Below are 13,258 nucleotides of genomic sequence, written 5' to 3' on the forward strand. Positions count from 1 at the left end.
AAGTTTCCAAATACCAAAATTGTGACGTTAAGTAACAATCTTTTAATTGGAGTTTTAGGGGCAAGAAAACAAATTAATCTTAAAATGGAGCTTGACTGGTAAAAGGGGAACATGATGTGGCAGTCAAGGACAGGAAGAAAAGAGACTCAGTGACCAAGATTCTAGCACTGCATCCTACTTTCTTACAAGTGCAACAGTTTGCAGGCTGAATACTTACAAAGAGAAGGACAATGTTCTGCCAGAGTAATCTTTCGTTTTTAACTAATGCTCAACTCCTTCCAGATGTATTCCAACAGCAAAACACTGAATGTTTTGGGAAACTACAAAATGTGGCCTTTTTTAAAGTGCTTAAAAGAAAATTCAGTTCATTCATTTTTCCCCCCAAATGAAGCATCTAAATCTTTGGCTTTGAGTTCTTTCTAGAACCTGGCTCCAAACCTTTAGCCCAAAGCACGTGGCATCCTTCCTAAGAGTAGCCTACCTGGAAAGGCCCCAAACTTTGATTTCATGAACAGCAGCCTACAGTTTTGAAGTCAGCTTTTTRCCTGACAGAGGCATGACTCTGACAATCTATCAGGTCATTTTTTTCATCTCTCATTATTACTGCCCTACCTCTCATGCAGTTTCTGTTATCAGGAGAAAGCATCCATCCTGAAGGACAAGCACAGGAAAAAAAAAGTGGTCCAGATGAAGAAAGCAAGCAGAGGTGGCTACAGGGGGATGATGAACAAGAATTGATATCTGAAAAGAAAAAGAAAATATTGGCAACTAACAATATAATAGACTAGGAAGAACATTCGATGTCACCAATACTGTTAAAACCAGCCCAGTACCATATCAGTTTTCATATTTCTTTAAACTTAAAAATTAAAATATTTCCAAGAACCACAAGCATACCAATATACTTACAACATGGCATGAACCTTCCTGTAAAACCAGGACCAATATTCTATTGCTCTTTTCATTTGTTTTTATTATGTAAAGTCTCCCAAATTAATTTTCAAACCTTTGTCAACTGCTTCAGGAGGCCTGCAGGATTCTCAGTCTCTGACCATTCTAACCTTTCTAGATGGGGGATTTAAACTATTTATTGAAGCTTTTCAGAGAAAACTAAGTGGAAAACATAGTTGCCCAGATCTCATTCAAAGATTGAGGGAGTTTAATGAGTAATTTCTTTGGATCACTTTGAAACTTTCAGTCTAAGCTTGTAAACTGTAAATGGGACAGTGAACAAGGTCTCTACTGAGTGCCATTACTACTGCACATTAAAATTCAACCATTTAGATTCGACAAACTTGCTGCTAAAGAGGATTTTTCAGGATAAGCCATCTTCATAAGAAAATAAAATCATATTTTGAGTATACCCTTAGCGATTGCAACAGGTCTTTTTCTAAGAAGCCAGTAAGTTCCAGGAACCACCCCAAGTGTGCCAAACAGGAAAGCTAACGAGCACGGAAAAGAAATTAACAAGATGGCAGTAAAACAGTGGCATAAACTCAGAACTCAAACTATCAAAGAAGAATTCATCTCACCAGTATAACAAGTCTAAAATCTAATGATGCAAACTCTAATGATTTACAAAAAAAGGAAAGAGGAAGATACAGTTTTAACACTGTATTTGGAATTTCAGTTATTAAATACTTATTTCTTCATTTGTAAACATTAGCATGTTTTGGTATTTTGCAAGTGTTTACTTTTCTTCTCTGTCTGGCCATATACAGTACAACAGAACAATTCTAAAAGAAAAATCATGAAACATACTAATTTAATACAATGAAAACAGTAAATCATTTTCCCCACCAGTGGCAGAAAGGTTTTACTACCCTGAGTCATAAAATAAAACCTCTTAAACCAGAACTATGATGTATAAATTAACGGTACCCTTTAGTTACTGAACAATTTCCAACAACAGTGCTAAGTGGCTTTGTCACTGAACATGATAGAGGTAGGTTTTGTTCCGAAATAATGCACAGACAATATAGCACTGAAATTGCTCACACTAAGAGCCCACCTCTGTAAGAAAGTTTTCAGAAAAAAGAATTTAAGTCATTGTAACACTTACTTATTAAAAACAGTCAATACACAAGAAATATTGCAGGAACAGTGAAAGACAGTATTTGTGTCAACATATTTTCCACACTTCAGGTCATGTCTGACAGAAAGTCTGATTTGKAAGATGCCTTTACCTGACAGAGGTAAAAAGTGATTTCCTTGACATGTAAGAAATCACTTGCATATGATCTCAGAGGAAATCTTAAATGTAATGAAGGGCTTTAATTTATTATTATTTCATCAAGTGAAATAATGTAAAAGTGCTTGCAAAGCAAGATGATGACAGTCATCTTGTCTAGAAGCATGATATAATTAATGTGCAAGGAACTGAGGCCAGTATGCCACAGAGACAGACTTTACAAACGCAAATGAGTTCCAAAAAAAAATTAAAAAAAATCAATTTTCTTAAAAGAAACATTCAAAACAAACAGCAGAAGAACTGCACGTCCCACTTCTCTGTTACTCCTTTTGTCTATTCATTATGCTCATATGTTGCCCAGGTTACTTTCCCTAAACAGCAGCTTATTCAGCAGGTTGGACAGGCTGAAATGATCCTCAGTTGCAAGTCAACAGTATAAATTATATCTGCTCATTTCAACCCAGTGCATTTGTTGACATGACCAAATCCAGGAGTACTTATGCATGAGAATACTGCATGGTTTTGTTTCTGTAATTACCAAAGTTGTTTTGCTGAACTTACCATGAGGTTGTTTTACAGGATGGACTGCCACAAGCCCCAGAGGCTGGTGAATGTTATAAATCATAACTGTTTGGTTTCCTCCATGCCATTTATTGGCCCGAATTACCCGATTAGTGTACCGGTCACTCCAGTACACAAAATCTTCAAAAACAGTTAGAGCATGAGGATGCTGCAATATCTAAAAGGCAAGGATGTTTATCAATTTAGTTCTGGAGATCAGTATCATCTAAAGGCTGCACTGAAATAACACCAGAGCTGAGCACAATAAAAAATGTAGCAGCTGTGTCTCAAAAGATATCCTTCATATATTGCCTGAAAACAAGATACTGGTTGTTTTTATGGGGGAAATAYACTTTTTTAATGAAAATGCTAAATAGACCCTATAACACAGCATGAGGAATTCATAAAGCAATCAAACTGCAGGGTGGAACACAGGGAACCAAAAGATAAAGACCCAACAGTAGATTTTCAAAGGCACAAGAGGAAATGCCTGCTGGGAGTTACGGACCTGTCAGTCCTTGCATCTTTGATAAGCTCCCCTGTAATTTTCCAGAGTGTTGCAGAAAGTTGTTTATCTAAATTTCAGAAAACTAGGAGCGGGGCAAGAAAGAGTTGAAGATTGCACCAGCTCCTAGTTCACAAGAATTGTCTGTCTGGCCAAAGACAAACAAGCCCTGAGGTTTGACTGTTAAAAAAATACATGCAGTTATTTATACCAGCTTATGTGTATCAGCTGAGCATCGGAATTATTGCACTGGTACCCACACAATCTTGCCAACTGACAGCAGCACTTTGTTGGGAGATAGTTTGTAAGACGGATAGTCCTCATGAAGTGGCAGCATGTAGCAAGTCTGGGCAACACAGAGCCCCTGCTGCTGTCGAGAGCAGCAGCAGCAGTTATCACTCACAGAATGTGACAGGGGAATGTTCTTCCAAGCTTTTTGGAGTGTGTTTGACTACAGCAAATGCACCAGCTTTAGCAGCAGTGTCAGGTGCAGCCTTTAGACTTCATGCATGCAGAAAGCATTTGAGAATGATCTAAAGCACTAAGCCTGCATTCATCTCCAGGTTCTGTTAAAGATCTCCTGTGAAACCATGGATAGGATATGTAACTTTTCTTTTTCCAACTGTAATATGCAGCTAAAATATTTCTTCTACTTCATAGGAATATTTTGAAGATAAATACATCCAAGTCTATGACAGTGCAAATATGCTGTTAAGTACTATCAGTAAGGACATGGGAAAACAATGGATTTTTATTGATGTCTTACCAAATCACTTGCAACCACCTGTCGTCTATTGTTTCCATTGTAATCACAAAAATCGATATAATCAAGGTAGGCATCAGCAAAATACAGCAGCTTATTTGGGTAATCAATTGAGAGTCCATTGGGCCAGTAGATTTTATTGTTAATGATAACTGTTCGCATTTTCCCATCCATGCTGGCTTTTTCAATTCGAGGGTTTTGGCCCCAGTCACTCCAGAACATCACATGAGCACTGCAAAAAGTAGCTTGTGGTTACCAGTCAGAAAAAAAACTAACTCCTTATTGAAAAATGCTAGACAAAGCCTTGTTACACAAATTACAGAAACAACACTTTTAAGAAATGCCCTATGCAGTGGTACTGAAATCACCAAGTTCAGCAATATGCTTATTCAAGATATTACCATAACTTCTGCTGCAAATATTTTTTAAATACTTCTACTACTATTTTCATTTGTAACTGATAACAGCAAACAGAAGCTACTTTGTTTTCACTCTTTTCCAATGTTGATTAGAATCTCATTCGCCAGTTGCTGAACACTAATTCGATACAGGTTTGTGCCTTTACTGGCATGCCTTGATTACGCTCTCAGTGTTGTAACTGAGAGCCTCACATGGCTGGCAGTACAGATCAAAGTTCTTGATGCTGGAGGGCTCAGAAAAAGTAAAGGTTTGTACATGAACAGTTCAAACCATAATATCCCATTTACACTATGCTACTTGCGGTCCAAAACGGAAAGGTGCTGTTGTAATGATCTTAATATGATATAAATGATTATTTTAGCTTTGTGGCTACAAAAGAGCCTGTTCTTTGACAGGTAGGCATATCACATTATATTGTAGCTAGGTCTGTGGTATAACATTGAGTGATCATAATATAAAAGAATTTTAAATTAAAAGTTCCTATCTGTGAAGCAAATGCAGGAAGATCTATTTTAGAATAAGACAAACACCTTATTACAGTCAGAGTAACAGATTACCAATAATGATTATATGATGTTAAATATTCACATTAAATTAAGTCTGTAAACACATTATCTTAAAAAAAATCTCTTAAGTTTGCTCCCCCAGCTGTCAAAACTTTGGACAAATATAAACTGATTTCTTCTATTGTTATCATGACAAAATATGCATCTTTTTCAAAACAAAACAAAACAAAATCTTACTCAATTCTGGGATCTAACACTAGTCCCCTTGGGTTTGTTACATTTTCGCTAATCAGCACAGTCCTGTGGCTCCCATCCATTTTAGAGACTTCAATTGTTTCCAGAACAAAGTCTGTCCAGTAAAGATTTCGACCTACCCAGTCTACCGCTATACTTTCAGTCACCGTGACACCACTGTCAAACACCTGTTTAATAAAAAAAAGCAAAAAAAAAGCAAAAAAAAGCAAGAGAGAGAGAAAGAGAGAACAAGCTAGTTGATATTAAATTTTTATCTTGTACACTTCTGTAGCTATAGAAAACAGGGAACCATATCATTTCTAGAGCTGTTCTACAGAATGAGTGACAATGCACCCATTCAAACTGCTGAGAAAGGATATACCCAAACATTCCTACTAACTTCTGTGGATCTATCAAAGAAATAAGCATCTACTAATAGGAAAATCAGTTTACAGCTTGGTGTTAAAAAAGGGTTTCCTGAAGGGTTTTCTTTTTCAAAAAGCTGTATGAAATGTTGGCTTAATATCTACAGAGTTGTTTCACTTTCTCTCTGTTATCTCTCTTCTCACTACATTGGGATTTGCCTTTTCCCCTTTGTTACCTGCAGATACAGGGTCCTCCCTTTCTCTCCACGATGAAAAGACAAGAATAACTCAGTGAAACTTACTATTTTTCGGTCTGTCCCATTTTGATAAGCACTCCAAATTTTATCTTGTGTTGTATCAGACCAAAAGATACGATCTGTGATTGAATCAAAATCAATAGCCACAATATTCCTCCCATCTCGAACCAGAGAATAAATACTGTGTGACTGAGAAGTGATGTTGTCTACAACAATTTGGTTACGGCTTGCCACTAGCAAGAGAAGATTTCCAGATTCTATCAAAGAAGAAGAAACAAAAATAAACCAATAAGCTATTCACCAGTAATTCTATAAGAAAAGTAACACTGAGTAATTTAACATGGCTTTATAGTGTCAGAGCTATTGTATCTAGATATAAACAGAATCTTCTGAAAGCAGAAAGTCAAATCAATTCCCAGACCAAGTTATTTTATCACATTCAGTCTGTCCATCCTGACCTTGGGATCTACCCTGAGTTTCTTCCATTCTTTCTCCATCATTTACTCCTTCTACCAGACCCCCCTTCCAGCCTCATGTCTGTGCACTGGGGCCTCTCCCTTCCAGTTTGTCCAGTTTGCCTCTGACATCCAGAGAAGCCACTACCAATTCCCAGCCCCCAACTCTGACTCCAAAGTTCCTTGTCTCACCAGCTACCCTACCCAATCTAGCTCTTCCTCCTTTTCAGTCAGGCTGCTCTCCTTTTTTCCCTTCAGACTGCCTGGGGGCCAGGGAGAAGAATAAAGACAGGAAAGACATAGGCTGCTGGGGTTATATTTCTCTGCAGAGGCTTATACGGGTAAGCAACTGTAAAGCAGCAACTGTAAAGACAATAGTCTCTGAGAAACTTCAAATTAGCAAGGGTGTGACCTATTTGGAAGTAAAATGCAAGAGTCTTCCACAGCCTGAAGATACTCCTAAATCAGGAAACCTGTGGTAACAAACTCTGCTATGGCTTCTACGTGCTACTAGTGTACTACAAAAGAGATACAGAGCAATGTCAGTGGTGGTTGCTCTTGAGAGATGAGTACAAGGCACAGTCACTAGTTAAGTCTTCTCAAAAGGCTGGGATTTATAAATTTTGTGGGCACTGAACTCTAAAATAAAGAGCAGATTTTAGCCTATAGGTAAAAGCTTACAGGTGCCTGACATTGCTTTTCTCCAGAATATTATTTTTCACCATGCCAGCGTTAAAAACTCAGTGTGTTACTTAATGGTTTTGTTTCAAGAAAGTAATAGTTACCAATTAACCCCTTAGCTGTCAGTTTTAATACTCAGATCATCTGCCATGAATGACTGTAAATGGCTGTTTGCATCAGCTCTTTCAAAAGATGACAATACGAAAATGGCAATGCTGGACATTTTCCAGACACTGTTGTCATTCTTCAGGTTTTGACATCTATGTTCCTTACCTGCAGCTTTACAAGTCCTCCCATTGGTTTCTAGAACGTAGCCGTCATCGCAGTAGCACCTAAAAGACCCTCTTTCATTGTAACAATGTTGACTACAAAAGCCAGGAGGGTCACATTCATTAATATCTTCACAGGTCTTGGAGTCATTTGCAAGCTGATATCCAACAGGACAGGTACACTGAGCTCCAAAGGGCCCTTGAATACATTCGTGAGTGCAGCCAGCATTATTGTCAGAGCAGCTCTCCTGATCTGAAATGGGGTTTGGGAAGGAAATAAGCATATATTTAACAAAAACTTCCCATGCTAAATTTAATACTTTGCAATTGCATTACAAGCCTAAAACTGCTGCCAGAATGTGACTGCACAAGCACCAATTATGCAATATGAGATTCCATTGGGGCTGATATTTTATGCAAAATACATACACACATATATACATAATGCACACAAAGGTATACAATAACAGAGTATTTACTGCTGAAACCCAGAAGAAGGGTGGGAATCCCAGAAGGCTGTCTGCTGAGTATTTATAACAAAATTTTCAAAACTAGCTAGAAGTATACAAATCCTTTACTGTACAGTTAAGAATCTAAAATAATATTAATARACAATAATGCTTATAATCATACCTGGCTGGGGTTCATCTGAGAATGTGCATTGATTAAAGAGAAGAAGGAAGGAAAGAAAGAAAAGAGTTACACTTAAATCAATTCATAATCAACATAAATACAAATTCCGGCTACACATGAGCTTTTAGATTTTTTTTCATGATTCTTGAAGTTAGAAATTTAAAAGAAAATATTAAAAACTGAATCACATTTCATTTGAACTTAAGGCATACCACATTTAAGTGAATGTGTTTGGGAACACAAAGCTGATTTCTGCATTGCTATATAAAAACCTCTATACTGAAGTCAGTGAAAGTCATATATGAATTCAGAGCACAGGACTAGACACAGTTAATGAATTCATCATAGACATCATTGTGGTCTCCTCTCACTGCAAGCCAAGTGCAATTTCTTATTTGATCTCTAATTTCAGTGCGCTTTTAATTTCTGTTAGAAATGTTGCTGCATTAAATATAGTATGCTGAATACAGCTGGCTGTTGTTCTGACACTCAGCATACTCCATTTCTTTCTGAAGCCACAGCACATTGTAAGCTATTGTAGATGCTTAAACAGTAACTTACTGCACAATGGAGATTCATCTGCTCCATTAGGGCAATCGGCAGAATTATCACACACTTTGCTCAGATTCACACAGATACTGTGACCTGGACATTGCCACTGCCAGCTGGGGCACCGGAAGGGCTGAGTAGGGCAATCTCTCTCATCACTCATATCTCTGCAGTCGTTATCACCATCACAGATCCACGCCCGAGAGACACAGTTGCCATTGTCACAGCGGAAAAGGGATGGAGGACAGGTCCTGGCAGGACACCTATGATGTTCATCTGAACCATCTGCACAGTCAAGATGGCCATCACATTCCCAGGTAGCGGGAATACAATTGCCATCTGACTGACACTGGAATTCATGCTGGTGGCACATCCCTGGTGGTCTCGTAGCTAAAAGAATGACATTAAATGTTTTCAGTTTTAGATGGAGATGCAAAAACACAAGGTTCAGTTCACCTCTTGCATAAGTAATTTCAATACTATAAAGAACTGTGCCGCTTGTAAATCAGGCCAAAGACCCCCAATCAGTTCATCCACATGACATTTCAGAATCAGAAATGGATATAAGATTTTCATTTTTCTAACTACATATACTTCTTAATTTTACTTTTAAACCCTTAAAAATGAGGCGTCAAGTAACAGAAAACTTTAGGTGCAAAAGAAATACAGACTCTACTTTTTGCCAGAAAATCTGTTCTTGAGCTTTTATTTCAGCATTAATATACTTACGACAATCAGTCTCATCTGAGTGATCATTACAGTCAAAAACACCATCACACCGGTGGTAAGTACTGATACATTGGTCTCCACTTACACACTTAAACTGTGTGGCACTGCAGTTGTATACTGCAAAATAAAAGGCAGTATGTTAACTATTCACTTKATTTTACAGACTAGACTGCAACCAATTTTTCTAGAGGTACACAAGTCAGATGTGATATAAGGAGTCCAAGTTCCACTCAAGACCATGATTTCCCTAGGACACATAAAACGCAATGATCTTGGAATCCACAGAAAACTTGGAAGAAACAGGTCTCAGTCCTCTACAACCAGCCTAGAGATCAAAGGGTTTGCTACAAATGTGTAAATAAGCATCATAAACACAGGGTGGGGTTTTTTTCACAGATTTGTTTATTATGTATTCTACTATCTTGGAGCTGTCTCTTACGAGGTCAAACACCCTTCAGGGCGTGAATCTGAGGAAACACTAAAGAAACGTTCAACAAATGAAGTTATACTTACTGCAGTCATGCTCATCAGCACCATCTACACAGTCTTTGTCTCCATCACAGACATAGTATGGGTCAATACAGCGATGGTCAGGACACTGAAACTGCCCAAGTTCACAGGTACCTGTGAAAGCTGTTAAGAATGACAACAAACACTGCTGTGTTTCTTTTCTCTCTTCTGAAATCAGCATAATACAGAGAGTTACAAAGACACTGTCACTAACTTGCAGCATGCAACGCAGCAGTTAGTAATCACATAAATTACAAGCACAGATTTTAGTATCAGGTAATTATTTATTCATATGCAGGCTAGAAGTCATGCAAAATAACTACACAATTCCAACAGTGAGAAATAATCCCAAAGGAAATATACAGAGAAACTATGGTCTTATTTCACTGCAAAATAATTACAGATACTTCTGTGTAGAAACTTCCAGATTAGATTAGCTGACTACACCATTAGTCATTACTGARATCACTCGCTAAGTGTTTAGAACATCTGGGCTTTAGTTGCTTGTTGCTGTAAATTGCAACATGTGAGATTTTGCAGCACCATGATTACAACTGTCACAGTTGCAGCTTATTTTTTTAAATGACTCTTCTGCATTCTGCTTGGCTCTGATAGTTCAAATTAGGTGAGTTTTCCACATCTTACAGACTACAAAATATTATTCTAACTTAGGTATCAGTTCTTTTTTCCTAATTTCATTTATCATTCTTATGCCCACAGAGACATACATACGTGTTTAAAAAACCAGACAGTTCTGATACTCACTGCAATTTTTTTCATCTGACCCATCACCACAGTCATTATCAGTATCACACAGCCAGATCCTAGGAATACACCGGTTATTGTCACAGGTGAACAGGCTTACAGGGCATGAAGTGGGTCCTTGTGTAGGGCAATGCAATTCATCACTGCCATCAAAACAGTCATTGTGTTTATCGCAATGCCAGCGACCTGGAATACACTGTCCACTGGCACACGTAAAGGCTGATGAAGCACAAGAACTGTCTAAACAAAAAACAAAATAGGAAGACATTTCTATAAGGATCTCCAAAACTTGCCTTCCCTGACAGTATATTCAATACACTTATGGAACGTCTAAAATATGCATCAAATTCTAAAATGCACATTGCTCAGAGTGAAAATATGCCAGTCATACCAACATGTGGCAGAACTGCATTATAACATTTTTTAAACTGCAATCAACAATAAAAAGTTACATTAAGTACTTCAAAACAATTTGAAGAACAAGAAAAATCACTTCTTCGAGTAGCCATTTGTTCTATACTTTCATTTTCCCCCCAAAACATCCTAGATGTTCTAAAATAGCCAACTAATATGAGACAGATTTTATACCTTATTTGTATTAGTCTTATGCATTAAGGGACAGAATTTTATTAATATGTCCTATTTTCTTGTTTGCAACTTAAAAGCAAGAATTAACTCTGAAGAAACATGCACCAACTATGTCATAAAAGCCATTTTACAATTAAACCAGGAAATGAACCAATGTGCTTTTAATCTACTTGACTGTAAAAAACAAGAAACAACAAATAGTTCAGAAGTGTGCAAATATAATAACCAGAAAATTTCTATTTAGATGTTAGATGAAATAAAAGGTGCAGCTCTAATCTTAGAGGAAGGTTAGATAATGCATATGGTATTGTTATTTTTCTTATGCTATTTTTTAAATGTCCTCATTTTTATTCAATGCTTTTTTCATCCCCCATGCATCAAAATATGGCAAGTAACATTCCAATACCTTAGAAATTTACAATAACCTAAGAATAAGGGCAATTTTTTTCTTGAGAAGAGCAATTTTTGTGACTCAGTCAATTCATTTTTGAGAACTAGTTAGGTATGGATATTTTTGTGCATTCTTTACGACGCCAGTGTTGAATCCCCTGTTCCTATGTGCTGTCCAATTAATTTCAGAGCAATGCTTTTCCCAGATAAAAACTTCACAATTTATCCACAAACGCACAGCTAAAAATCTGGGTGATTATTCCAAGGAAATCAGACTGACCCATCAAACTTTCTGAACTTCAAGCAGCAAGTATTAACTGTAAATTACAGGGATTGCTTACTTAAAGAACCACAGTTTTGTTCATCACTGTTATCATGACAATCATCAACTCCATCACACTGATAGTGTCGAGGCACACATCTTCCATTGCCACAGGAAAATGAATATGAGCCACACTGCAAAGTTGGTGGCTCATTGGATGGATCTTCGACACATGTCAACTGATTTGAAGCCAGCTTCATGCCATACGGACAACCACAAACCCTCTGAAAATTAGGTACTGGAAAGCAGAAATGGCTGCAGTCTCCATTGGGGTTTGTTCCTCTATTACAGTAGTTAGAACCTTAAAAAGTGATAGAGCAGATCAACATATGCAGTACTGATAAGAGCTTGAAAACTATTAAAAATGCACAGTAAATGTAAAAGAACATTTTACAGAAAAATACTGTAACAAATTCTGGTTTTCCTCACACTGTAAAATAAGATCAAGTCCACTGACATTAAGAAAATCACTGTAGTAGTAACACGTCATAATCATGTCCCCCATTCTATATAATCTCCAACAACAGAAATGTCCAAGGAAGCCAACAACATACTACTAGCTTTGGTCCAACCCTGGCAGCTGCCTGGAAACAAGTACACTACAGCAAACAAGGCCCTTTGCCTCAGACGGGCTTGAGGATTTGACCAATATTTGGACACCAGAAAAGTAGTGAGCCTTAGCACACGGTTTGGTCACTTGTTTGACAAGTGCACTGGGTGTTTTACTAAATTAACTACAATATCAAATCCTCGGTTTAGATCATTACACACAGAGAGTTCAGCTGAGTAAAAAGAATAAAAAATTAGAGCCTTATGCATGGTGTCTACTTTAAGAATAGTGGTTTTATTAATAAATGTTTACCCAATTCTTCAAAATAAGTAGTTCAGTTTAACTAGAACTTCTACCAGAAAAAGAGAAATAGAAGGCTGTAATTGGTGATAAAATTACACAGAATACAATGAAATCATAATTTAATTTTACAAAGTTATTAAATAAAGTAACAGACGAAGTGGAGGAAAACTGCATGCAGTCCCAAAACATTGAAATACATCACCAATGACTGCAAGTGTCTCTGCTGCCTCCCCAGCATGTCACAACCATGATTCAGTAAAGCCATCTTTAAAATTGAGAGAGGAAACCTACTGTCCTAACATTTTATTTCTTATTCCCTACCTCACGTCTTTCATGCTTGCAACAAATGAGCTTACCTATTTGGGAATGAGCATCATATGCTTTAACATGCATAATGTTACTAATACCCCTCCTAATAATAGTCATTTCTCCTCCATCAGACTTCCTTACTCGAACTATTCCACCAAGTCTCCAATCAGTGAAATAGGCATAACCTGTTTTGAAAGACATTTAACACATAACAGTTACAGTGCAATATGATAGAAAAGGTCAAAACATCATGAGATAAAACTGTAGGGCTTTTCATGTAAATTTAGTAATTTTTCTCTATTTCCCGAAAAATAAGAAAGGACAGCACAAACTGACTTTTACCACTAACAAAGCAGAACTGAATCCTTCAGTCAGAGGCAAATCTAACTCAGAAAAAACATGC

At 37.2% G+C, this 13,258-nt stretch overlaps 1 protein-coding gene across 1 annotated transcript in view; it reads right to left on the reverse strand.

Annotated features, from left to right (window-relative positions):
* Positions 1 to 13,258, reverse strand: part of LRP2 (LDL receptor related protein 2) — a 157,999-nt gene that overhangs the window by 66,718 nt on the left and 78,023 nt on the right. The window contains exons 32-44 of the mRNA XM_026084515.1: positions 12,903 to 13,040; positions 11,713 to 11,994; positions 10,394 to 10,633; positions 9,632 to 9,751; positions 9,119 to 9,235; positions 8,402 to 8,779; positions 7,841 to 7,855; positions 7,212 to 7,460; positions 5,848 to 6,059; positions 5,184 to 5,368; positions 4,024 to 4,252; positions 2,753 to 2,930; positions 613 to 741 (exon numbers count right to left, since the gene is read on the reverse strand). Of these exons, the coding sequence (XP_025940300.1) occupies positions 613 to 741; positions 2,753 to 2,930; positions 4,024 to 4,252; positions 5,184 to 5,368; positions 5,848 to 6,059; positions 7,212 to 7,460; positions 7,841 to 7,855; positions 8,402 to 8,779; positions 9,119 to 9,235; positions 9,632 to 9,751; positions 10,394 to 10,633; positions 11,713 to 11,994; positions 12,903 to 13,040 (2,472 nt within the window). The remainder of the gene's footprint in view (positions 1 to 612; positions 742 to 2,752; positions 2,931 to 4,023; positions 4,253 to 5,183; positions 5,369 to 5,847; positions 6,060 to 7,211; positions 7,461 to 7,840; positions 7,856 to 8,401; positions 8,780 to 9,118; positions 9,236 to 9,631; positions 9,752 to 10,393; positions 10,634 to 11,712; positions 11,995 to 12,902; positions 13,041 to 13,258) is intronic.

Source organism: Apteryx rowi, unplaced genomic scaffold (assembly GCF_003343035.1).
Source record: "Apteryx rowi isolate R43461 unplaced genomic scaffold, aptRow1 scaffold_645, whole genome shotgun sequence".
NCBI lineage: Eukaryota > Metazoa > Chordata > Aves > Apterygiformes > Apterygidae > Apteryx > Apteryx rowi.